Source organism: Engystomops pustulosus, chromosome 1, assembly GCF_040894005.1.
Source record: "Engystomops pustulosus chromosome 1, aEngPut4.maternal, whole genome shotgun sequence".
NCBI lineage: Eukaryota > Metazoa > Chordata > Amphibia > Anura > Leptodactylidae > Engystomops > Engystomops pustulosus.
Genome location: NC_092411.1, coordinates 205,170,147 through 205,196,664, shown reverse-complemented (window position 1 = coordinate 205,196,664; position 26,518 = coordinate 205,170,147). Strand labels below are relative to the sequence as shown.

The 26,518-nt window shown below is 41.1% G+C and overlaps 1 protein-coding gene across 3 annotated transcripts; it reads left to right on the top strand.

Annotated features, from left to right (window-relative positions):
• The first annotated feature begins 1,102 nt into the window (after nt 1–1,102).
• Nucleotides 1,103–25,596, top strand: LOC140071242 (sodium/hydrogen exchanger 9B2-like). Of its 3 annotated transcripts, none has more exons than XR_011849098.1 (12): nt 1,103–1,361; nt 3,743–3,878; nt 5,835–6,009; nt 6,088–6,258; nt 7,085–7,227; nt 8,692–8,819; nt 11,054–11,229; nt 13,936–14,042; nt 16,234–16,383; nt 16,589–16,693; nt 21,951–22,087; nt 25,229–25,368. XR_011849098.1 is itself a non-coding variant. In XM_072118749.1 (12 exons), exons 1-12 carry the CDS (start codon nt 1,345–1,347, stop codon nt 25,463–25,465), a joined length of 1,686 nt encoding a protein of 561 aa, XP_071974850.1. In that variant the 5' UTR covers nt 1,104–1,344; the 3' UTR covers nt 25,466–25,596. The 3 variants fall into 3 exon arrangements, 2 of the variants coding, with proteins under 2 accessions (XP_071974850.1, XP_071974861.1); XM_072118749.1 differs by having other exon boundaries at nt 1,104–1,361; nt 16,589–16,697; nt 25,229–25,596; XM_072118760.1 differs by having other exon boundaries at nt 1,105–1,313; nt 16,589–16,697; nt 25,229–25,596.
• Nucleotides 25,597–26,518: the final 922 nt, after the last annotated feature.

Here is a 26,518-nt window from a genome sequence, read left to right as displayed (position 1 = left end):
TCGATTTTGAGCAATAGAACAATTCTTCTCCAAGCAGGGCCTGATGTAGAATTTAAAGGGAACCTGTCACCGGGGACCTCATTCTCACTAAAGACAGATTGTAAAAGCCCATGACACCTGCAGTGCAAAGATGCCTCTCTGCCTTTTCTAAGCATTTGCATTACAGTATAATTGTGTGTTATAACTTACTCTTTCATACTGACAAAACCCTGGTTAGTCACAGGGGCTGGGCTTTGATTTGGATGCGTTAAAAAACAACAACATGTGACTTCTCTGAGCTGCAGGCAGTCTCCAACTTTGTGCTCCTGTACAGCTCTGTCCATCCCCCACTGATGTCAGACTCACCAGCTTGTGACCTCTGATAAGGAGCAAGAGGTGGAGCTGTACAGGAGCACAAAGGTCCTCGTAGCTGCGCGCCCTCGTCCGACGATCCTGCCGTCTGCGCAGAACAGCAGGCCCGCCCCTGTGCAGCCCCGGCTTTGGAGCAGTGACCGTGCAGGCGCGGGCCTGCTGTTCTGCGCATGCGCAGACGGCAGGATCGTCAGACGAGGGCGCCAAAGATGGTGAGTAGGAGGGGAAAAGAGGCTACCGGGGGCGTGGAGTAGCCGCGCCATGTAACCTCAGATGCGGCTACTCCACGCCCCAGTAGCTGCGTAAAAAATTTGCATACAAGTGTAATAAAAGTTACTAAAAAGTGCGGGGACGTGAGGTTTAGCCCTTCACGTCCATTGATCCACCTACCACCTGATCTACCCTTATAGGTAGATTTGTGGTGGTAGGTTCCCTTTAAGACTTATTCCTACATCAGATTTCCTTTATAGGGAAACGTGCGCACAGCGCTATGACCACATTCACAGACATGTTGTGGGCCCCTGCACAATTAGGAGGCAGAAGAAGCAAAACACCAAACACTTCTTTCATTTTCGCTATGAAACCTTAGTTAGTAAATCAGTATGAAGTGCCCTCTGCCCACTTTGAAGCCAGGATCATCTCCTCTTTCGGGCGAGTTGAACTCAAATTCAATGAGGTGCAACACTGTGTGTGTGATGTAGAACAGTCACCATAGAGCAGGAGCCTCCGTCCCTCTCCCCCGGCTCCTCCTCTCCCCATACACAGACAGGGACCCTCTCGCATCATGGAGGAGGAGGCCGGCCATGCTGGATGTCTTTTAGCTGGAGGCGAGCTCCTCCTCTTCCATCCTCCTCTATGTATCATGACAGGGAGCAGCAGCTATAGTAGAAGCGGCCCTGCCCCCACATGATGGAACATTACTAAATCCTCTCACGTGAGGTGTCAGTGCCGGCTGCCGGACGGTGAGTGTCCTATCTACAATATGGCTCCGTAATGTCTCTATGGTCTAGGTAAGCTACCAGCTGACAGGGCACTCTACCATGGCAGCAAATGCCAGGCTTCTCCCATAGTGTTTACAGTAGCCAGTAGTGACAAGTCCTATAATAACCCTGTGGTGTGATACAATAGAGGTTTTCTCCTGTAGTAGTTTAATAATGTCCCCTCACTGCTGGGGACAGGGCAAGGGTGAGTGCTGTGTACCAGCCATGTGCATGACATTTACCAGCCATGTGCATGACATTTACCCGGCACAGGGGGCTGCAGTGTGAACGTGGTAAATAATTGTGAATATGGTCAGATGGACAGGGAATGTCTGTTCCAGAAAAGGGACAGAAATATTGTGGATTTTCTGGTTCATAGAGGCATCAAAAGGGATGAGAATCCAACCCAAGTCATGAGGAATCCCACTGCTTCTCTGTATCCCCTGTTCTTTACCTGCCGGATCAGCTACAAGGTCCCAACTATTGAAAATGTATAAAAACTACTCATCCGGCAGGTATTTGTGCAAGAGATCTGCCAATGGGGAATAAAAGGTTAACCAGAGCTGGCAAAGGTGGTATGCTGCCCTTATCATGGTGGTATGCTGCCCTTATCATCTCCCGTTTGGAATACTTTGATGTTCTTCTCTGTGGTCTCCCAGCTAACTCTATGACACCCCTTCAATGTATCCTAAACTCTGCTGCCCGGCTAATCCATCTGTCCCCTTGTATCTCCTCTCTGCCAGTCTCTCCACTGCGTACCCATTGCACAGCAAATTCAATTTAAAATACCAATCATGACCCATCCACAACATGTTTCCTCCATATATCTCTGAACTCATCAGGCAATACCGGCCCACACGTGATCTCCGTTCCTTACAGGACCTTCAGCTTCTCTCTATTACCATCTGCTCTACTCACAACCACATACTCTGGAACTTTTTACCTAAATGTGTCAGACTGTCCCCCACTTTCCAAACCTGAAAACCCATCTGTTTAGGATCACAGTCCTACATCATGCAATAACTGCACTGCTCTGCTCCTCACCTTGTCTCCATCTTCCCTCCCATATAGATCATGAGCCCTCACAGGCAGGGTCCTGCTTCTGCTTGTCTCATGATTTCTGTAGTTTTGTGTTTTGTTCTTGCATTTATTCTTGTCTTAAAGTAATGTATGTGAACCCCTTACTGAATATCCCAGACCAGTTGTTAAAAAAAATACGGTGTTGGCGTATGATAGCGGCCTTATCCCCCTCTGTCCCTATGGATCCATCCAGAGCCACCCGACCTGCTTAAAAATTTTTGCTAAAAATAAAAAAAAATAAAAATCTACAGGAACGCTGCACCCCTCTATGCCCCATCCATGTCCACATGGTGATATAGTTGCTACTATGATTGCAAATTCTTGCAGTGCGCAAGAATTTGTGTTTATTCCACTGCTTCAACACTGGAAAACTGGTATAGGAGCAGGGACAGAAATCCTCCATAGATATGGACTCTTGTGTCTGTTTTCAACCTTACTATGTAACTATGTGTATTTACACTAGATAGTATAACAGGGCACAGGGCTTACCTGGGTCTATGCAGCACTGCTGTATTTATCTATCAATCCACCCGACTACACCTATTTGTTTTATAGTTCTGCTATCTCTGGGTGTTGGGGCGCCTAATAAGTGAATGTTGTGTTTATCAGTTAATAAACACCTCTACATTAGATTATAGCAGGTTCATTTACAGGTTTGATATCTTGCTAACACTTCTCCCAATTTGTTACAAGCATGGGGGGCAGGGTAAATAAAAAAGACACTATATTTTCTCATTCTTGTGAATGGTGAGGGTAGCAGCAGGAAGAGCTCCCCGATCAGATTGTAATTAATTTGATACAACCCCTTTTCCAATATACTTTCCGTATGGTTATCTAGATCTCTGCTTGCTGTCCTTCTATAGAAAGATTTCAGTTTACTTCCAGTGGATAGAAATCTGTCCCTGGTCATGTCATGGACATCATAGAGTAATCAGATAAGTGTCATAGTAATGGCTTGTGCAGCATCATGTCCGTCACTGGTCCATTGACAGATTTCTTTCCAGTGGAAGTAAACATAGAAGCTTTTTATAGACTGACAGCAAGCGGAGATCTAGAAATTTGTGAGGAATTGATACAGAAAAATATTAGACAATTGTTTAACTTTTCCATACACAATATCACACACTATATCAATTATTTGTTGACGGAGGATAACCCCCTTAATGTAAGATTCTAAAAATTTAAATCTATGGTTAAAAAAAAAAATAAGAAAGTTTTTTTATTTTTCCAATGTGGAAAATGAACAGAACTTTGAAATGAGATTTTTAATGATCTTATAAACCTCTGTCTCTCGAGTGCATTGCTACCACATTGTTTTTATGTTATTTCAGACTTTATTTTATCTGTGTTCTGAAGATGGGTGACCAATACAATGAAAATGAGACAATGGGACAAGACAAAGACATTACAGCAGAGATCGGACCATGTGCAAGCACAGAATCCTGTAACCCAGAACATAATAAGAAGGTCAGAAATATTCAAACTATGATGCAAGAACTCGCTGCCGAATGGTAGCGCCAACACTGTGGCAACTGCAGTGCGGCCGGTTGTGCTTTTTGTGGGATCCGTGACATTGGGGCCATTTCCATAGGCTAAATACATTCACGGGCAGCCGGCCTTACGCCGGTTCCACACTTGCGAGTGTGATGCGATGAACTCGCATCACACTCACAGCGTATGCTGCTCGGATCGCACGGCCCGAACACTGCACACTGGGATTGAACTCAGCATGTCAGTTCAGTTGCTGTTTGCAGCGTTCGGGCATTGTTGTTCTAGTTTGTTCTGTAGATTCCTTCCATATCCAGAGAGCCGTATTCAGTGGGACCACGTCTGCCAGTCGTCTTGAACAATGCTAGCATTCGGTTTAAGGCTGCTGAATCAAGACACATAACATGTATGAGCCTCCTGTGTAGTTGTACATCTGGTCCTACCACTTCTAGTCCTATCCCAGTTAGATGCAGTTTGCCAAATCCCTGCAGACAATAGTGGATGAGTAGGTGCAGAATATAATTTCTACTTTGTTGGAATTCTCACTCGTAGAATAGTTTTCATTTCTTAAATGACAATAGTCATTTGATGACATGTTTGCTGACATGAGAACGTCTCTTAATTTTGTTCGTTTTTGAGCTAAGTGAAAGCAACTGCTCAGTCATCAGCCACTATGTTTATTCCCAATAAGATGATATATTCATTCCTGCATAAATATTATAAGAAGGGCTTCTTTTTACCGCTCTGCACAGGTGGCACAGTATACAGGGGTGTCACATACTTTGCTTCTTGCATATAGTCATGCTAATATCTAGAACTACTTCTTACTATATAGTTTACCATATACTTCATATACTTTTATTAATAATTATGCACCATTGCAGACTTATAAATGTATCTCTTATCCATGTTCAGTCAGTCCCCTACTTAAGAACACCCGACTTACAGACGACCCCTAGTTACAAACACTCCCCTGGATGTTGGTTATTAACTGTACTTTAGGCCTAGTCTGCAATAAACAGCCATAACAGTTATCAAAGGCGTCTGCATTTAAGATTAATTGTTAATCCTGGTTCTTATGACAACCCAACATTTTTAAAATCCAATTGTCACAAAGACCAAAAAATATTTTTCTGGGGTTACAATTATAAAGTATACGATTCCAACTTACATACAAATTCAACTTAAAAACAAACCTCCAGGACCTATCTTGTACGTAACCCGGGGACTGCCTGTACTTAATTCAAAAAGTGGACTAGCCATCTGTACGAAGAGTTTAGCTTTCTGAGATGCACTGTTCTTAGGAGGCATGCTCGGCTATGTCCAAAGATTAATATAGGTTCCCTTGGGGACATTTATCAGGGCTTTTTTGGCGTTGAGGCACGGTGAAGCAGGGGGCACACATCATAGTAGCGGTGGTTATCTAGATGAAGAACAGCAGGTTTATAGAAGTGTTTGTTTTGTGATTTGTGAACAATTTTTTTCAAGTACTTACCCCTTAAAACTCCCAGAGTTCCAGTTCTGCCTCTCCACTGGCCTCAGCAGGCACCCATGAATGTATGGCACATGACTGCTGACACAAGTGACTGGCTACAATGGTCAAGTGAATGATGTTTTCCCAACGGGATTAATAAAGTTTTATCATATTCTATTCTATGTACATGACATCAATATTGTCAGGTAAGTGGGGACTGGAGCAGTAGCTTTGAAGCTGAACGACATTTAAGGGGTAGTTTTTTTTCCTTGGCCAATTTCTGCAAAACTCGTTTAGGTTTCATTTTCTAACATTTACCTTATAGACAACTCTAAAATGTTGTCACTTATAATGGGGTCAGAAGTCATTTAAAGATACCTGTTGATAATAGGGATACATAAAGATGGCAGTTTCCAGCCAGCTCCTTCATATAAATGATTTAATGTCTCCTTTTTTTCTAGGGGGAGGTACTGGAGATACTTAAAACAACTGATGGGGCTCTCCTTAATGAAGAAAGTACATTACTAAACAGTGGCAGCCATCAGCAGGAGGATCACAGGACCACATCATGTCTGAAAATCAAGCGGTTTTGGGCTTGTCCTCCGCACGGACTTCTATCTGTTATAATTACCAAAGGTACACCCATTTCTTTATTGATATCCATTAATATATTGTCATTAATGCTAATGATGCTAATGAATGTTGTTCTTGCAGGTTTCATGGTCATACTAGTATGGGCAGTCATATGGTCCATAACTGGTCCTCAATGTTTGCCTGGTGGAAATTTGTTTGGAATTCTAGCTCTGCTTTTCTGTGCTGTCATTGGTGGGAAACTAATTGGTCTCATAAGGATACGAAATCTACCCCCACTACCTCCACTACTCGGTATGTGTAAAAGTTGCAAAATGTACATTTTGTTATCTACCCAATTTTGAGTGACCTCACTTGTACATCACAACCATAACTTTTTGTATATGGATATACATGTGTAAACAGAATACTTGTTCCTATGTATTTCAGTCATTTCCATATTTTTTTTTCTGTGTAATGCTAAATCAACCAAAACAAGAAGGGAATCATTGTGATCCTGAATCCCGGATCACTGTCCCGGATAAAAGTTTGGCAGAGTGTTCAAAATGGTGGCTTGTTAACAGGGAGAAATGTACCTAGGGATTTGCCAGAATAAAATTCACCCTCCCACAATTGCTTTGGTGAAGTCAAGGCTTTGAGGGTGCGTTCACACGTTCAGTTTTTCAGATGCAGTTTTTGAAGCCAAAATCAGGTCGGAACAAGCTGCTCCTTCTCTTTTTTTAACTCCACTTCTGGTTTGGACATCAAAAACTGAATCTGAAAAACTGAACCTTTGAACGTATCCTGAGGGATGCTCTTCTCTATTTGTTTGGATGGCAGAACATTTTTTGCTCAGGTACCCTTAGAGGTTAATGTCTGCAGCAGGCTAATGAACATTTTAGAACATTGTGATTTTCAGCTGGTTTTATATCAGCGTACCACCTCATCCCTACTGCGTTCAACATGTCTTGTCTCTATTAAACATGAAAAAAATTGGGACATCCAAGCATTTCCAAATTTCCAAATTTTGTAGAAATACAAGTCACTCTCATAGTGAAATGAGAGTTGGCTAGAAAGAACAATGTTGGAGGTACTTGGCATCATGGTCTGAAGATTTTTTCCTCTATTTTTTTCTTTGTAGGCATGTTACTTGCTGGCTTCCTTATACGAAACATTCCATTTATCACGGATCAGGTACAAATCAGTTACAAATGGTCGGCTGCCTTGAGAAATATTGCCTTAGCAATCATATTAACACGTGCTGGGCTTGGACTGGATCCAAAGGTAATATAAGTACTTATCAAGTACTGCAACTCCTTTTAATTCTTTGAAGGGCCAGATTTCCTGATCAAGTCTTTTGTCTTATGTTAAATATGTGTTTTTTTATAAAATGCACATACATATATTGGGGGTCATTTACTAACGTCTCGAATCGCGTTTTCGCTGAATTGCCCCGGGTTTTTGCCGCACGCGATCGGATTGTGGCGCATCGGCGCCAGCATGCACGCGACGGAATTTGGGGGGGCGTGGCCGTCGGAAAACCCGACGGATTCGGGAAAAAATCGCCATATTTTTTTTTAAAAATGTGTCGCTTGACACACACTTACCTGCACCCAGTCTAGCTTGGTGAACTCCGGCTGATTTCAGTGCAGCAACGACACCTGGTGGACATCGGGCGCACTACCTTAGTGAATCGCTGGAAGACACGAATCAGCGCCGGAGAACCCGCCTCTGGAACGCGAATGGACCCGGTAAGTAAATCTGCCTCATTGTCCTTTGGGGACAACAATATACAGGCATGAAAAGCACATGAAGAATATGGAAATATTGACATTCATAAGAGAATTGTGCAAATATCTGTATTCTTTCAACCAACTGATTTCAATTGGGACAAGTCCTAGGCAAAATAATTTTCTACAATTGTAATTCATAACTTTTTCATACTATTGTTAGAGATTTTTTTATCTAGGACTCAAAACAGTCCTTACTTCAGTTGTACAGGTGACTTTCAAATTAACTCTTTCATGGCTGCTCTGGTACCGGGAGGAGAAAACAAACCTAGACACATCAGTCTCTAGTGTATGTGGAAATCTTCTCTCAGTTTATTAGTCTCAGCTGCATATATCAAAGAAGAAAAATCAGCATAGCTGGGCGTGGAAAAGGAGAAAAGATGCTTAGATGCTATAGGTTTGGTTTATATGTACTACAACCGCCCCTCTAATACATCCTAACAAAAGGTTAATAAATTGTGCTAATTTCCCTGAGAAGAAGATTCAGGCAAATCAAAGCAAGAGATAAGCTGGTGCTGGAGCAGAGAAATATATAACAATAGTGAAGGACAGACTGGCTTCTCATTAAATGTCAAGGGAATTAGCTGGCAGGCCAGCAAACAGGTTACATAAAAATGAAGTTTGAATCATGACATTAGCTGGACAGTGCATGACCCCTGGCTAATACTTAAAATGGCTTCTGTTTGTTTCTCATGCTCCAGGATGGCTGCCGTAGAGGAGTATATCATTAACACTATTATAGAGAAAGAAAGCGGGTGCTCATGTATAGTGAAAATAGGAGAAATCTTTATTTAATATGTCATATTCAGTAAAGATTTATTTTGTTTTCACTATACATGAGCATCCTCTTTCTTTCTCTATAATAGTTTGGTTGTCAGTATCCTTTTTTTGGTAAATTAACCAGATAAGGTTCTCTTTGTTCGCTCTAATAACTTTTTCATACAACTTTCTCTTTTAGGCCTTAAGAAAACTGAAGGCAGTTTGTTTGCGACTTTCTCTTGGTCCCTGCTGTATTGAGTCTTGTTCAGCCGCTCTTATGTCTTACCTTCTGATGGGACTGCCACTGACATGGGGATTTATGTTAGGGTAACATTTATTTTCTAATTTCATATTTATTTACTGGTCTGGAAATAAACAAGGCACATTGGTACCTTTTCTTAACCCTTTTATAACTGCCATACAGCTATATACGTTCTATTTGCACCTTACCCAGTGCAGATGTCAGTGTTGACACCATGATAATTGTCAAATTCAAATGTCTATATCTTCTGCACTGCGGCACAGAAGTGTCCTATTAAAGACAATATCCCATTTAATATGACATCTGGAATGTGTTTCACAACTGGAGACATTCACTGTTAAAGTTGCAGTCAAAAATTAGATTTTTATATACAGCTCCATTGCTGACTATAACAGTGGACATCTCCAGTTCTGTGAAACCTATAAACATAAGCTTGATGTGAAATTCCCCTTAAATAGGTCACCAGAATGGTTCTGAAGATATTGGGGCAGATTTATCAAGCTGTCTGAAAGTCAGAATATTTCTAGTTGCCCATGGCAATCAATCACAGCTCCCCTTTAAAATATTCATGAGCACTGTTAAAATGAAAGCTAAGCTGTAACTGGTTGCCATGGGCAACTAGAAATATTCTGACTTTCAGACAGCTTGATAAATCTGCCCCATAGTCCTTAGAAGTGTGTAGAATGGAGAAGAAGAAGCTGCAGGAAAGACGGTGCTGACAGTTCAGAATCGCTGTAGCTAAACCTGGGGAAGATTGACACCATGTATATTTTTAACATATAGAGGTTTATTCAGTTTAACTACATTTTTAAAAACTTTAATGGGAACAATTTATTAAAATTCTTATTTTCTATTAATAAATATTAGTATCGGATATACTCGAGTATAAACCGATCCGAGTATAAGCTGAGGCACCTATTTTTAACATAAAAAAACTGGAAAAATCTATTGACTCGAGTATAAGCCAAGGGTGGGAAATGCATTGGTCATAGCCTCCTCAGTTTATAGCCAGCAGATCCCTAGTATATAGCCTGTAGTCCCCTGCCCCCAGTATAAAGCCAGCAGCCTATGTCCCCTAGTATATAGCCAGCAGACACCTTGTATACAGCCAGTGCATGCCCCCTTGTATATAGCCAGTGCCTGCCCGCTTGTATATATCCAGCAACCCCAGCCACCAGTATGTAGCCAGCAGCGCCTTTGTATATATCCAGTACCTGCCCCCCCAGTATATAGACAGTGCCTGCCCACCCCAGTATATAGACAGTGCCTGCCCACCCCAGTATATAGACAGTGCCTGCCCCCCCCCCAGTATATAGACAGTGCCTGCCCCCCCCAGTATATAGACAGTGCCTGCCCCCCCCCAGTATATAGACAGTGCCTGCCCCCCCCCCCAGTATATAGACAGTGCCTGCCCCCCCCAGTATATAGACAGTGCCTGCCCCCCCCCCAGTATATAGACAGAGCTTGCACCCCCACTTATAGCCAGAATCCCCCTGCCCAGCCTAAAACAAACAAATCAAAAAACTCTGTATTCACCTATTAGACACCCCTGCAGGTCCTCTTCTATCTTCAGCTCCGTCTTCTGCTCCCCCCGCAGTCCTGACGCACACACCATGACGTCAGCCACTTGCTGACATGGTGGGACATGGCGGCGCACACTTGTAGCCGCGGGGAGCCGAAGACGTAGCTGGAGCTGAAGACAGAAGTGGATCTGTGGGAGGCCGTCTGTAAGGTGAGTACAGAGTTTTGTTTACATTTTTTTGTGCTGTCAAGTATATACGGTAATTTATATAGAGCTATTATAACACATTTCATTTATAAAACTATGCTATCAAGTTAAAGTCTCATATTTGCCAGCAAAAAACTAATTGGTGTTTGTCAGGGTAGAAATAAAAAACAAATGCTGCAGTAGGCGCAACTAAGAAGCTAATTTGCACAATGCAGTAAAGTAGAGTTTTCTTGAAAATCACTGGCTAACACTAAGGATATAAAAGTGTATAGAGTGTCCTACGCATTGCTCTTAGTTATTGTTAGGCTATTTATGAACTGATAACTCACTGCAAGCTTGCCATACATCCTAAAGCTTTAGCTGACTTCTCTGTACATTATCCCATATTCGCAGCTCTGCCGAGTGATGTCTGAGGAGAAAACTGGGAGTGAGGAGAAAGCAGTATTACTTATTAACAAAACAAATTTCAGGCAGGCGGAATACAAGTTATGAGTGCTTGCTACCCCCTATGTAAATGTGATTTCTGCATAGACTAAGTTTTATACAATTTCTTATGTTGCCTTTGACTAGTTTTGTTTTAGGTGCTGTATCACCTGCTGTTGTAGTACCCTCTATGCTACTTCTACAGAAAGAAGGATATGGGGTTGATAAGGGGATACCAACGTTGCTTATGGCAGCTGGAAGTTTTGATGACGTTTTGGCAATAACTGGTTTCAACACATGTTTTGGCATGGCCTTCTCATCAGGTAAAATTGTACATGCTTCTGCGTTACCATATAAACTTGAGTATAAGCCAACCCGAGTATAAGCCGAGGTACCTTTTTTTAACACAAATAAAATGGGAAAACCTATTGCCTCAAGTAAAAGCCGAGGATGGGAAAAACATTGGTCACTGCCTCAACCCAGTATATAGCCAGCAGCCCATGTACCCCCGTATATAGCCAGCAGTCCATGCCCCCTAGTATATAGCCAGCCCCTGCCCCTAGTATATAGCAAGCCCCCTAGTATATAGCCAGCAGCCAGTGTCCCCCAGTATATAGCCAGCAGCCCCCTAGTATATAGCCACCAGCCTGTCCCCTAGTATATAGCCTAGTATGCCCAGCCTATTAGAATAAGCAAACTTCTGTAAAGCCCCTGTGCACCCCCCCCCCCCCTCGGAGGTCCTTTTCCGTCTTTTGAAGCTCCAACTCCATCTCCGGGTCCCAGCGTGCTGTGTTGCATATACCATGATGTCAGCCGCTTGCTGATATCATAGTGTGTACCGATGGCGGCATACATACTATGATGTCAGCAAGCGGCTAACGTCATGGTGTGTGTGACGCAGCGCATAGGCATACGGAGATGGAGCGACAGAAGAGAACCTGTGGGTAGGCGTCGGAAAGGTGAGTATAAGCCGAGTAAGAGTTTTTCAGCACCTTTTTGTGCTGAAAAACTCGGCTTGTACGCCAGCATGTAGGGTAGTCTATTATTCAGTATAAAAATGGAAAAATTCCCAATAACCATGCAGAGTTATTTAATAGCAAATTTCTTTTTTCATTTTGTTTTATTTATTAAACATGTTTTATTGAAAAGAAAAGGATTCAAAGCAAAGTTACTATTTTTGTAGAATTTTGATAGAATTAACCAGGCTTTTCCACATGACAAGATAGGGAGATCTAGGGTTCATAAGTCTTAAAACTATTTCTTCCCGACAAGGTAGAGGGTCTGAGTGAGGACTATTTTTGTATAACTTGACCTTAACTCTTCGCAAACAGGCAAACTTCTGGTGTTAAAGGCTCAGGTTTCTCAAGTATAGTGAACCGTAGAGTAACTTCCTCAGATCACAATGTTTGTAATACAAGACACGACCAGATTAGATGATCAAAAGCTGCTGTTAACTGGTGGCAGCGGTGACATTTAGGGGAGGGGATATGGGGCATTAATATGGAAAACATCATCCAGAGTTGATGGTTGGACACTATTCACAGTGTTTAGAAAACACTTGCCAGATACTTATCAGATCATCATTTTGATTAAATAATAATTTCACATTGATCAATCTTAATCATGATCACAGCTCAACGGTGATGTTTTGTGGGGAAAAACAGACTTTTTGCATCATATATCACTATATACTGTTAAATATATATATATATATATCACTGTGTTTAGCTTGTGAAATCAAGACTGAACCACGAACATGTTCCTCTGGCCTCATGGTAGTGTTTTGACAGCTACGGCTGTGATTTAACTGCTCTATAGAGCTGCAGTGTGAAAGTACAGCTCATAACCACTGGCAGGTGAAGTGAAAAATGTTTATTATGGACAGAAAGATGTTTGATGCTATGGGCAGTTTTCTGCTGTGGAAACTTTTATCCTGTTATACATGGGTATGTTATTTTGCAATCCCTTCAATATCTTGACTTGGCCTTCTAATTCCCATCTTCTGGGAATTAAAGGGAACCCGTCACCACTATTTTCACAAATACAGGTAGTGACAGGTTCCTATAGAGCTCTAGTAACTATGTGACACCCTGCTTGTAGCTAAAAATTATTCCCCTGAGATTCCCATGTATTGAACTTTATAGTTTTATCTGGTAACTAAGCATGGCTACAGCGAGTCCAGGTGGGCGTGGCCTCCTCAGGCTGAGTCCAGCAGCTTCTCTCCATCCCTATTGCTGTATGCTGCTATAATGTCATGTGATCATTGCAGGTCCTATAGCTTTTGTAGCATTAGGAACTGTACACTAAGCATATATGTCATAAAATCACAGCATATTTTATCACATGAAATCACAGCAGCCTGCATGGAGAGGAGTAGAAGTCCATGGAGGCTGTTGTGATGTTTTATGTGGTCAGATATGTACCATAGTTTTATATGGGCTATAGTTTGCTAATATTAAGTAGCTTAAGGACCTTTGATGAGGTCACCCTGGTCACATGACATTGGACCACGCCCCCTGGACTCGCTCCATAACTGTATAGTTACCAGGCACGATTATAACTCTGATTTTATGGGGATCTGAGGGAAACTACTTTTAGCTACAAGCAGGGTGTCAGATAGTTACTAGAGCTCTATAGGAACCTGCCACTATCTGTATTTGTGAAAATAGTGGTGATGGGTTCCCTTTAAAGATTAATTGTTCTAATCATGAAATGATTGAGAATTTTATAGTAGTTTTGGATGGCTTTTGATGGATTTTAACTACTAGGAGGGACAAATAAAAAATCAATAGAACTTATACTTTTATATCCTTTCTCCCTTCTGGTCCAATGCTGCCAGTCTATGTTAATATAAAGCGGCTGCAGGCCAGAATGACTGGATGTGTTTTTTTTAATTATCAGTCCCTGTTACTAGGTAATATTTAATCACTAAAATCTTTTAATCGGTAAAGCATGTCATTTTATCTTTTTGTGAGTTGACAGTACATGAGTACATTTAGTCTTTCATTCTATCATCTATTGTTTTATAGGCTCCACTCTTAACAGCATCATCAGAGGGGTGTTGGAAGTTGTTGTTGGCATTGCAGCAGGAATTCTTTTGGGCTTTTTTCTCCACTACTTTCCAAGCAAAGATCAGGTAACCACTGTGGCAGTACATTCTGCCCATTAAAGTATATTTTCACACCCAGGGAAGTGGAAAAGATGCCTGTTTTTCTGTAGAACACCGTTAATTATCATTCATTTGCACCCAGTTGTCGGGGGCTTTTAACTCATTAAACTACTAGCCCCTTTAGGTATGGTATGAAATGTTCTAGCATAGCCTCTTTTTTGTAAATCTCAACTGTTTACCCTTTAAATGATAACCTCCAAATGTACGTAATAATGGACTGAAAAGTATCACCTTTGTCCTGAGATGAGTTACTTGTAGAGGCTGAAGGCGGAGTATAATTTCAGATGCCTTTATCTTCGAGTTCTATATTATCTAGCACCATGCTTTTGGAATCCTAAAGAGAATCCTAAAGAGGACCTTTCACTACTTCACTTGTATGGAGATACCATATATCATACCATTCTGTAGGGGCTGCTACATAGATTCACGGGCACTTTGAATTTTCTTTCTAGCCCTTGTGGTTGCAGAGTTATTAGTCACGAGATCTGACCATTACAATCTGTGTTTGGTCAGAGAGGAGGAGCTGGGGCAGGAGCTGGGGGCGTGTGTTATGCTAATCTTCTCTCATACTGTCAGTGGTGAGATGTAATTTCTCTATCTGCATCTTAGGGTGAAGACACACATGGCGTTTTTGGGCCGTTTTTACTAAGTGCGTTTTCATATTGTTAAAAACGCATGCGTTAAAAAACGCATCCGTTTTTTAAAAACGCATGCGTTTTTGTCAGTTTTTCCGAAATTGCGCAATGAGAACGGACAAAACCGCATGCGTTTTCAAAAACCGCATGCGTTTTTAAAAAACGGATGTGTTTTTTAACGATATGAAAACGCACTTAGTAAAAACGGCCCAAAAACGCCATGTGTGTCTTCACCCTAAAGGCTATGTTCACACACATTCTAATATTCTGTTGACATTGCATTTACACAATGTTTACAAAAATGCAATGTTACACACATTGGTAAACATGCATGCAATGTAAACAGAAACGCAAACACTGTGTAAATGTAAGTGCAAACGAGACATCATCCAATATACCACGTAAGGGTAAACATGATGCTAACCAGACATAAATGCAAATGGCATGTAAATGTAAGTGTAAATGTGCCGTAAACGCAAGCGCCGTTAGCATAAGCAAAAACACAAGTCACACTCGACATAAAGGCAAATGCTATGTAAGCTTAAACATGGCGCAAATTCAACATAAACAGAAAATCTGTGAACGCACCTCAAACACTGCATGCACGTAAAAATGCGGCACAAATGGTGCGTATGCATAAATGTAAACATAAATGTTAGACAAGTGGCCCCTAGGTGAAAGTGTGCTGCAAATGAATAAGTGTAGACGTGCCGCAAAGCCTGCCCTCCCCCCAGTATGCACAGCCTGCGCCCCCCCCCAGTATACACAGCCTGCGCCCCCCCAGTATACACAGCCTGCGCCCCCCCCCCCCCCCCCCAGTATATACAGCCTCCCCCTCCCAGTATATACAGCCTGATCCCTCAGTATATTTAGCCTCTCCGTAGTATATACAGCCTGACCCTCCCCCAGTATATATACAGCCTGTCCCTCCCCCCTGTATACAGATAGATTTTGTGGATTACACGGCTTGCACAGGTATTTTTTTTTGGTGCACGTGATGCGTTTTTGGTGCAGCTGTGCTGGCATCCAACTGATTCAGGATTTAACTTTCAAATTGTGTGGCAAGCCCAAGCACTTACACGCTCCACTAAAAAGATGGTGAACTCTGTCGGACCTGAGCGGGGAAGCAACACATGCAGGAAATCGGGCACATCTTGGTGAATCGCGGCACAGTGCATTATCGTCGGAGTTTCTGTGAACTCCAGCGGCCAGGTATGTGCCCCTATGAGCTATTCCAAAATATCTATGAAGTGAAGGAGGATTTCACTGTAGCTGATTTTTTTGTGGACTTTCACTTATTTCATGTGTGAAAACTCACTAATTGGCGATCCTTGTGCAGATACTTGTAATGACATGATACATGTATCACTCTGATTATGTTTGTAGAAGCAGCCTATTACTTCTGCAGCGCTCTATTAAAAGTATACATATCACATTACAATGAGGAAGTAATACTAGGAATTATACCATCACTTACTATGGAAAATGCTTTAGAATCTAGCAGTGTTTTTTTCCATCCACAGGACATGCTGAAATGGAAGAGGGCTTATCTCATTATGGCCCTGTCCCTCTTTGCAGTGTTTGGGAGTCTTTTCTTTGGTTTCCCTGGCTCCGGAGGACTGTGTACATTAGTAATGGCTTTCTTGGCAGGCATTGGTTGGTCTGGAGAAAAGGTAAGTCGCACAGTACAGTACTTGTACCCATTGCTCGGATACTGTTAGTCTAAGTAAACTGCATGATTGTTTTCATGGCTGTAATCCCTGAAGCTACTACCTTCCAGGTGTGTTTACAATGTGTTTGTGCACATTTGGCAATGTCATTTGTGTTCTTCCTCGTTTCTATTCTGCATTGTGAGGTTTCTTTTCTCTTCTTTTCCAGACGGTGGTTGAAGATGTCATTGCAGTTGGGTGGGATATTTTTCAGCCATTGCTCTTCAGTCTGATTGGTGCAGAAATATCTGTTAGCTCATTAAGACCAGAGACTGTAGGTAAAAATAACAAAGAATGTGAAGATTTGTATTTACCAGTAAAATTATGTTAATGAATGGATTGAGTAAGGCCTATTCACCAGATCTAGATCCTATTAAATGATAATGTTTTTTAAGCGGTTTTCCTTTTCTTTTCAAGGTATTTTTTTATTAACAAATAAAGGGACACTGTCATCAGCTTTTACCCCAAACTACCAGTATCCCTCTTTCTAACATTAACTTTTGTATGGGATATCTCATCCATTTATCAAAATCATCTCCAAAGTGGTATAAAATCAGTTGAGAAGAGTAATTTATTGCCTGAGATGATGAATCACTTTTAGAAGTTAATGGGAGAGCATAGGGGTGACATCACTGCCCCTGACCATGTGACCATCCTCATTTACATAATAAAGAAAATATGATATTACAATGATTAGAATTGACTAGATAAAGGCTGGGATGGGATCCTTGTGAGCTGCTCCAACAGGTAGAGGTGACAGGACTAGTGACAGAGACCTGATGACAGGTGTCCTTTAAGAAGTTTGTTAACCCTTTAGATGTTTCATATGGGTTAAAATAAAATGGAGGTGCACTTAACAAACTATAATATTTTTAGACAATACATTGGTTTGGCCAAAAATTAAACATTCACAGAGGATAAAAAGACGAAAATCTCCACAAAGTTTCATATCCAATTTCTTCGGATTATGCCGATACCTCCATATCATCCATTCAGGGCTGATTTGTATTGTAACATTTTAACAAGCTATAAAGAGCTTTTTGTTTTGTGATTTGGACACATGCAGGGCTTATTTTTTGCAAATAGCTAATTGGTGAGATTTTATTAAATCTTTCTTGGTTGGGGTTAAGAAATTCATTAATTCTGGTTTAGGGTATGTTATCTTTATTCTGTGGGTCACCACAATAACGGCAATACCCCATTTATGTAGTTTTTTATGGGTGACTTGGTTTGTTTTATGTTCTAAGAGGCATAACAGTTTTAATTTTTTTGTTTATGCAGCTGTTTTAGGGCTTGTTTTTTGGGGGGCACACTGTACATTTTATTGGTATCATGTTGGGGGAAATGTTACTTTTTGATCGTTTTTTATCCTGTCTTTATGAAGTTGGATGTGAAAATATCATATTTTTTTTCCTTTTTTTCCACAGAGTTCAGGTTCAGTAAAAATTGTATTTTATTGTTGCAAGGGACATAGTGATGATACCCAATGTGTTGTGTTTTTGTGAGGATTTTCACTTTTTTATGTTAGAGTATATGTGATTTTTACAAAGGGGACTTTATGGAACTTTTCTTTTTTTTTTTAACAATTTTTTTATTTACACTTTTTTTACTATTCTATTTTGTGGGACATGAACAAGTGATCATTTAATCACTTGTTCAGTGTAACACACTGCAATACTAATGTATTGCAGCATATTACATAGTGAGCCTATGTCTGCATAGGCAGACAGGAGCACTGCTAGATCGTGCTGCGGGAGCCCGGCTTTCACACACAGCCGAGCTCCCACTGCAATCACACAGGCTCAGCTTCTGAACCTGGGCTATCAACATGACGTAACTGTACGTCATGGTGTGGTAACTACCCGCACCTTATGACGTAGAGTTACGGGGCTAACTGCTTCTGACAAGCAACTACATAAACGTTAATGGATTGTAAGCTCTTGCGTTCATGGCCATCATTCCTAGTGTTTCATCTGATGTTTCACTCTAATATCTTATTTTATTTGTATGCATAAATAAAGCTGTATTATTATAAAGATACATATTCTATTGCACTAAAGACCGGAGGATTGTTATCCCTGTGTTTTAGTAAAAGGAATGAAAGTTTCAAAAATACCTGTCAGCCCTCCATGCACTTGTATTAAAAAATAACTGAAATAATAGTCATCCTACTTGCACACAAATGTATGTTAATTAATTAATTCTATTATTTATATAGTGCACACAGATTACGCAGCGCTGCACAGAGCTTGCCAAATCGGTCCCTGTCCCCATGGGGCTCACAATCTAATAAACCTACCAGCATGTTTTGGAGTGTGGGAGGAAACCGGAGGACCTGGAGGAAACCCACGCAAAAACGGAGAGAACATACAAACTCTTTGCAGATGTTGACCCTGGAACTTTAACTAGGAGCCCAGCACTGCAAGGCTGTAATACTAACTGCTGCGCCTCTGTGCTGCCCATCTTGGGCCATAGAAATCTGTTTTTCTGTGTGTTATCTGTTGAATCAATGGATAACATATGGACAAAGATTAACCCCTTAACGTTCTGCGTTGTAGCTCTACGGCACAGAGGTATAGAGAATGTATGAAGAGGGCTCACGGGCTGAGTCCTCTTCATACAAAGGTGGGGGTTTTTGCATATTGCAGAAAACCCCCACCGCTAATAACCGCGGTCGGTGCTTGCATTAACCTCTCCGTTGCCGCCGGCAATCTTTATTACGATCGCCGCGCCCCCGAACGTCATTGGGGGGGATGGCGATCGGTTGCCATGGTAGCCTCGGGTCTTCGTTTGACCCGAGGCTTAAAATCTTCTGCAGATTCGTTACAATGAGCCAGTGGCTCATTGTAATGAATGAGCTGCAAAAATGCCATATACAGGCAATCCCCGGGTTACATACAAGATAGGGTCTGTAGGTTTGTTCTTAAGTTGAATTTGTATGTAAGTCGGAACTGTATATTTTATCATTGTAATCCCAGCCAGAACTTTTTTGGTCTCTGTAACAATTGGATTTTAAAAATGTTGGGTTGTCATAAGAACCAGGATTAACAATAAATCTTCATTACAGACACCTGTGATAACTGTTTATTGTAGCCTAGGACTAAAGTACAATAAATTACCAATATCCAGAGGTCTGTTTGTAACTAGGGGTTGTATGTAAGTCAAGTGTTCTTCAGTAGGGGACCGCCTGTACTGCAATACAGAAGTATTGCAGTATATGGTAGGAGCGATCTGACCATCTAGGGTTAATGTACCCTAGATGGTCTAAGAAATAGTGGAAAAAAGAAAAAAAAAGTTTCAAAAAATAAAAAAAATAATAAAATATTAAAAATTCAAATCACCCCCTTTTCCCTAGAACTGATATAAAACATAATAAACAGTAAAAATCACAGACACATTAGGTATCGCCGCGTCCCAAAATGCCCAATCTATCAAAATATTAAAAACGGTTACGGCCGGCGGTGACCTCCGAGACGGGAAATGGCGCCCAAATGTCCGAAATGCGACTTTTACACCTTTTTACATCACATAAAAAATTATCAAAATGTCGCACAGACCTCAGAATGGTAGCAATGAAAACGTCGCCTCATTTCGCAAAAAATTACCCCTCACACATCTCCGTGAGCCAAAGTATGAAAAAGTTATTAGCATCAGAAGATGGCAAAATTTTTTTTTTCTTTTTTGTACACATTTGTTTAATTTTTGAAAATGTATTAAAACACAATAAAACCTACATAAATTTGGTATCACCGCGATCGCACCGAACCAAAGAACAAAGCTGAGGTATTATTTTGAGTGCACAGTCAAAGTCGAAAAAACTGAGTCCACAAGAATGTGACGTACGTGCGGTTTTTTTTTTTACATTTTTCCGCATTCGGAATTTTTTTTCAGCTTCGCAGTACACGGCATGTTAAAATAAATAACAATACAGGAGAGTAAAATTTGTTAAGCACAAAATAAGCCCTCACACAGGTCTGTACACATAAAAATGAAAAAGTTATGGATTTTTGAAGGTGGAGAGCGAGAAATGAGCCGAAAAACCCTGCGTCCTTAAGGGGTTAAATTTGTGTTCATAAAGCTTATGCGTGCAAGGGCTTATTCCACAGGGGGTAAAGAACAAACTGTGTGCTGCTGCATGTTTTTAGGAGCCTTGTAGAGCTGTGTGAATGAGCCTTCAGATTTAGGCGGCATTGAAGGCAAACATGCATTTCGGCCATCTGCTAGCAGTTCTACAAGCCATGTATTTCAATGGGCTAAGGCACACATGGGGGGAGATTTTTCAATAGTCCTATGTAGCTTCTTGTCACAAATTTTTGCTAGCTGTGTGTGCAGCTCGGCAGACCTCTTCAAAAGCTGATTTCACAAAGGCTGCAAACAAAGATATGCATAGCCTTAGATTGGTTGTCCACTCTTTTACATAAGTTACCCATGTGCCTTTAATGCCTTAATAATTATCATGTGATACATCAGTCATGCTACATATTTTAGTGCTGCCTGCAAACTCTCTGTGGATCTTTGTTTACATGTCTGAACTCTGATGAATAGGAGGGGCCTGAGGCTCCCTCCTCCTCTCTTCCTGTGTCTGTCAGTGAGATGGACTGTGAGAGAAAGAGGCACAGTGGGTGACGCCACTGGGACTGACTGAAGGAGTGAGAAACAGGAAGTTTTGCAGAGGGCAGCATGGTTTGAGCAGGTAAAAGCTAAAGCTCTCATAGGAGGCAAAGATACAGGTACATATACATGCATAGATATGTACAATGGAACAGATTTATTGAAAAGTGGCCAACCCCTCTAAAGGGAACCTAGCACCATAATTCTACCTATAAAAGTAGAACAGGTGGTAGGTGCATGCGTGAGACGTAAGGATAGCCCTTTTTAGAACTAATCCTCACGTCCCCGCTATCTTTTAGAAAACTTTATGCCCTAATATGTAAATTTTGTAAAGCGGCTACTTGGGCGTGGAGTAGCCGGATATGAGGCTACATGAGATACTCCACGCCCCAGTAGCCTCTTTACTCCTCCTACCCTGAGATCTTCGGCGCGCAGCGCCTCGTAGCTGCGCCGACTTGTCCACAAAGCCGGAGTTCTGCGCATGCGCAGTAGCTCCAGCTTTGGAGCTGTGGCCGTGCAGCCTCGGCCTGTGTTTTGCGCATGCGAAGAATGCTGGCTTCTCGGACGAGGGCGCACAGCTACGTGGAGCAGCGCGCCGAAGATCTCAGGGTAGGAGGAGTAAAGAGGCTACTGGGGCGTGGAGTATCTCATGTAGGAGGAGTAAAGAGGCTACTGGGCATGGAGTAGCCACGACGTGTAGCCTTATGTCCGGCTACTCCACGCCCAAGTAGGTGCTTAACAAAATTTAAATATTACCCAGAATGATGCGTTTTCCAAATTGTCTATGCAAGAGATTTTTTTTAATCAAAAAAGGTGAGACTGGTCTAAATTTGTATGAATCAATAAGCAAAGAATGAAGCAAATTTCAAGGGTCTGGTGTTCCATTCTATTTTTAATTTTTTTTCTGATTAATGTTTAAGGATTGTGTGTCGCCACACTGGGAATTGCACTCATCATACGAATATGCTTCACTTTTCTGATGGTATCCTGGGCAGGATTTAATATGAAAGAAAAAGTATTTATTTCGTTGGCATGGATGCCTAAAGCTACGGTTCAGGTAAGAGTAGATTCTAATTTGAAAAGACACATTGAAAAATTCAACTATTATAAAAGTAAATATACTGTAATAATGTAATAAAAATTGATGAACTATCAAGTCTGAGATTTGGCACTGGCGTGGCACAGGGTCCTGGACTGTAAAATTGCAAACATGTCAAGACAAACCTGACTGAATAGAAAGGTAAAAGGAACATGTAAAAGGAAGAGTTTTACTATGTGATTAGCTTTCCAATAAAAACACATGCTTGTCAAATAGACTTTTATCCATGTGAAAAATGCTCCGTTTTTTAAATACGGTACATCTGTGGGTTCATGATAATGTTTCTCCCTTTTAAAACAAACAGAACAGTGAACATTTTGTGACTCACTTTTTTCTTACCAGACTTGTGACATTTTTCTTTTCTGAAGCTACTAGACATAAATCTTTCTCAGCACAAAAGTGTGTGTGTGTGGGGGGGGGGGGGTGTCAATCTTCTGTTTCCTTTGCCGTAGGACTGAGTTCATACAGTACTTCATACTGCTCTCACTTCCTATGATGAATTTTGTTCTCTCATGAAGGAGCGTAGCAGCAAATCCAATGAGATTTCAACAAGCAAATCCAACGAGGTCTGCATAGTTTGTACATGTATGAGCCTGGCAGCCATTGCAGCATTGTTTAGGAGAACAACTAGAGAAATAGTTACAAGAAATGTATAGACTTTGCTGTGTAAGCACTAAGGATGAACAGCTTCCCTGCTATGTAGATAAAGTGTACAGAGAATATACATTTTCCTTAAAGGGGTATTCTCACCTGGGCACTCACATTCAGTTTCATTAATCTGTCATATATAAACATTTCTTCAATTAGATATTATTAAAAAAAATGTTCATGTGTGAAGACAATTTCTTATTAATGTAGTGATTCCCTTAGAAACGAGATGGCTTCCTCGGTTACGACCACCTCTGCTGGAGGGATTGTACAAAGAAACAAAAGGTTATTGTATATGAAATGTCCGGGAGTTACTACAGGTCCCACAGCCGCCCTGTGGTAATGATTGCTGAATCCTGGTGGTCCGGCAGGACTCTATAGCGCAAGTCTGGCCACCTCTGCCAGAGTGTCCGAGGAAGTTATCTGGTTTCTAAGGGACAACATGACTACATTTATGAGAAATTATCTTCACACATGAACATTTTTTTAATTAACATCCAATTGAAGAAATGTTTACATAAGGCAAATGAATTTAATTAACTGTAAATGCCCAGATGGGAATATCCTGCCGATCCATTCTATGTCCTGACTCCTGACATTGGTTGTATGTGCCAGGTTATGGACACTGAGAACGTCCCCAGGAGCAGGAGAGGACCCTGAAGGGAGGAGAAAAGAAGCTGCAGGGAGGAGAGAAGAAGCTGCAGGGAGGAGAGAAGAAGCTGCACGGACGAGAGAAGAAGCTGCAGGGAGGAGAGAAGAAGCTGCAGGGAGGAGAGAAGAAGCTGCAGGGAGGAGAGAAGAAGCTGCAGGGAGGACAGAAGAAGCTGCAGGGAGGAGAGAAGAAGCTGCAGGGAGGACAGAAGAAGCTGCAGGGAGGACAGAAGAAGCTGCACAGACAAGAGAAGAAGCCTCAGGGCGGAGAAAAGAAGCTTCAGTATGATGCAGAGAGCAGAATAAGAGCCAGGAAAGGAGAGGACTTATTTATTTTTTTATCTGCACTGCTAGTCTCTAGTATTATTGTCTGCTTTGGGGGACCTCAGTATTATCTGCTATAGGGTCTCCAGTATTGATAGTCTTCTCTGGGGGTCTCCAGTAATTTTTATTGTCTACTCTGGGTCTGCATTATTATTGACTGCACTGAATTTAGTATCTGGTTGATGGGATGGTATTTATTGCTCTACTGAGGTATTTATAATTTCTGGGTCTGCATTTTGTGCTGTACTGTGGTTTTTGGTGCATGCAGGATGCTGGTTACTGATGCATCCCCTTAAAGTTGAGCAGTATGACAATGAGCCCCTTGGACCACTTAATGTTGTTCACCCCTGCCCTAAATCCTTAAATAAGGAATTGAACAGACATTTAAAGAAAATTTCATAATTTTATTACAATTTATTATATTTATGTGGAGTTGGTCCATTTAATCAGGACTCCGTATCCACAGCCACAGCCCTGTTCTGTATTCAAGATGATGGCTGGTTCAAGTAGCAGCATTTTATTCATTAATTTATTTTTATGCCATTCTGTTATGTATAATGGCTGGACCATTATACAAGCTCTTATGCTTCTTGTGTCCCCCCTCATCCTCATAGACTGTAAGCTCTTGCTATTCCAGTTAACCACAGTGGAATTGACCGTAGCTGACTGTAAACTGGCTGTTTATATTAGCAGCATAGACAATGGAATAAACATAAATCCTATCCACATTTTGCAAAAATAAAATCACTGGTAGTGAGTCTAGAATTTGTGCTGCAGCTTGCTATATAAAGATTGTGCTCCACCCTCCCTCCTGCAGCTGGAAAACTACTTCTATAAAGATCCTCGAAACCAGCTGTCCACAGCGATCCTAATCTATATATATATGTACACTAGCTGTAGCTCCCGGCGTTGCCCGGGATAGTAAATGACTGCTCTTGGCTACAACAAAATAGAAATAAAAATATCTTATCTGTTATTGACGGTCAATCCCTGTTACAGCCCGTCTGTCAGTCCCTGTCACAGCCTCTGTCTGTCAGTCCCTGTCACAGCCTCTGTCTGTCAGTCTCTGTCACAGCCTGTCAATCCCTGTCACACCCTCTGTCTGTCTGCCAGTCCCTGTCACAGACTGTCTGTCTCTCTCCATCATATTTCACATATAAGCATTTAATACTCATTGCATATAGTAACCAATCAAAGCTGAGAGCTTGTATTAATGACCTGTTGCAGAATAGCAACCAATCACAGCTCAGCTTCCAACTGCCACAGCAGCAGCAATGGCAGACAGTGGCTCCTGTATATGGTGGGTATTAAATGGATTTTGGAAAGCACGGGGTGAAAATTTTGGATCAAAAGTGTAATGCACATTTTCTCTCTTCTATACTATAACAGAAAATCCATTAATATTGATTTGCTCTTTAGAGTTGTGACTTCTGAATTAATGTAATTTTAAATTCTATTATTATTTTGTTTAATTAGGCTGCCATTGGATCTGTAGCCCTCGATATGGCAAGACACACTGGAAACGAAGAGTTTGAAGGCTATGGCATGGATGTCCTTACAGTAGCTTTTCTATCAATTTTAATCACCGCACCAATAGGAGCTTTGATCATTGGCATGACAGGGCCAAAAATGCTACAGAAATCCAACTCTTGCATTGATCAAGAAGAATCTGAGGTCACAGAGAACAGGACAGAAGCCTGTGGCCCAGTCTGATATTCACTGCTGCTCTATGGGACAGCTTTTAAGGGAATTTTTTTTCCCATTGGTAACGTTTTTTTACAACAGTAATCATTGTTCTATGATTCTATAAAATATATTTAATGAACACCAACAGGAAAAATAAATGTTAGATATATTTAGCAGCTCAAAATTGTAAACTATGTACATGTGAATTAATGTTTCTACTACCTATATAATATTTATAATATGTAGAGCACGCAGTCTACTGCAATACACCACTGTGCCATACAAAAGCCGAGTGCTAATCTGTAAAAATTGTATAGAAGAACATATTATTTATTTGTTTAGTTAAAATAGCTGTCGTGGTGAATTTGGAAAAGTTTTCATGGTCAACACAAAAGCATTCGGTCCCCCTGTATATTTCCATATCTTCTCCTGTATTCCTGAGAGGCTTTTGAGTCATCTCTACACTGTTCCCCACAGCCATCTGTTTCAAATAAATTTCTATACACATATCTATGAAAAAGTTTGGGCACCTCTATTAATCTTAATCATTTTTAGTTATCAAAATTTGGGTTCTTGCAACACCTATTTCAGTTTGATATATCTAATAACTGATGGACACAGTAATATTTCAGGATGGAAATGAGGTTTATCGTACTTACAGAAAATGTGCATTAAAACAAAATTTGACATGTGCAACAGTATGGGGACCTAAACAGAAAAGTGACATTAATATTTAGTCGCTTCCGGTAGCTTTTAATGAGCTCCTGAATCTTAGATGAAGGTATTTTTGACCATTCCTCTTTACAAAACAATTCCAGTTTAGTCAAGTTTGATGGTCGTCGAGCATCGGCAGCCCGCTTCATATCATCCCACAGATGTTTAATGATATTCAGGTCTGGGGACTGGGATGGCCTTTCCAGAACATTGTAATTGTTCCTCTGCATGAATGTGTGGGTAGATTTGGAGCAGTGTTTTGGATCATTGTCTTGCTGAATCCATTCAACTTCGTCATTGATTCTTGAACATTATTCTCAAGAATCTCCTGATAGTGAGAGGAATCCATGCGACCCTCAACTTTAA

What these genes read in the sequence shown, in the direction of transcription:
- LOC140071242 (XM_072118749.1), top strand. An exon ending in ACATGGGGATTTATGTTAGG is followed by an intron (nt 8,820 to 11,053) that starts GTAACATTTATT and finishes GCCTTTGACTAG; the next exon opens with TTTTGTTTTAGGTGCTGTAT. An exon ending in ATTAAGACCAGAGACTGTAG is followed by an intron (nt 16,698 to 21,950) that starts GTAAAAATAACA and finishes TTAATGTTTAAG; the next exon opens with GATTGTGTGTCGCCACACTG.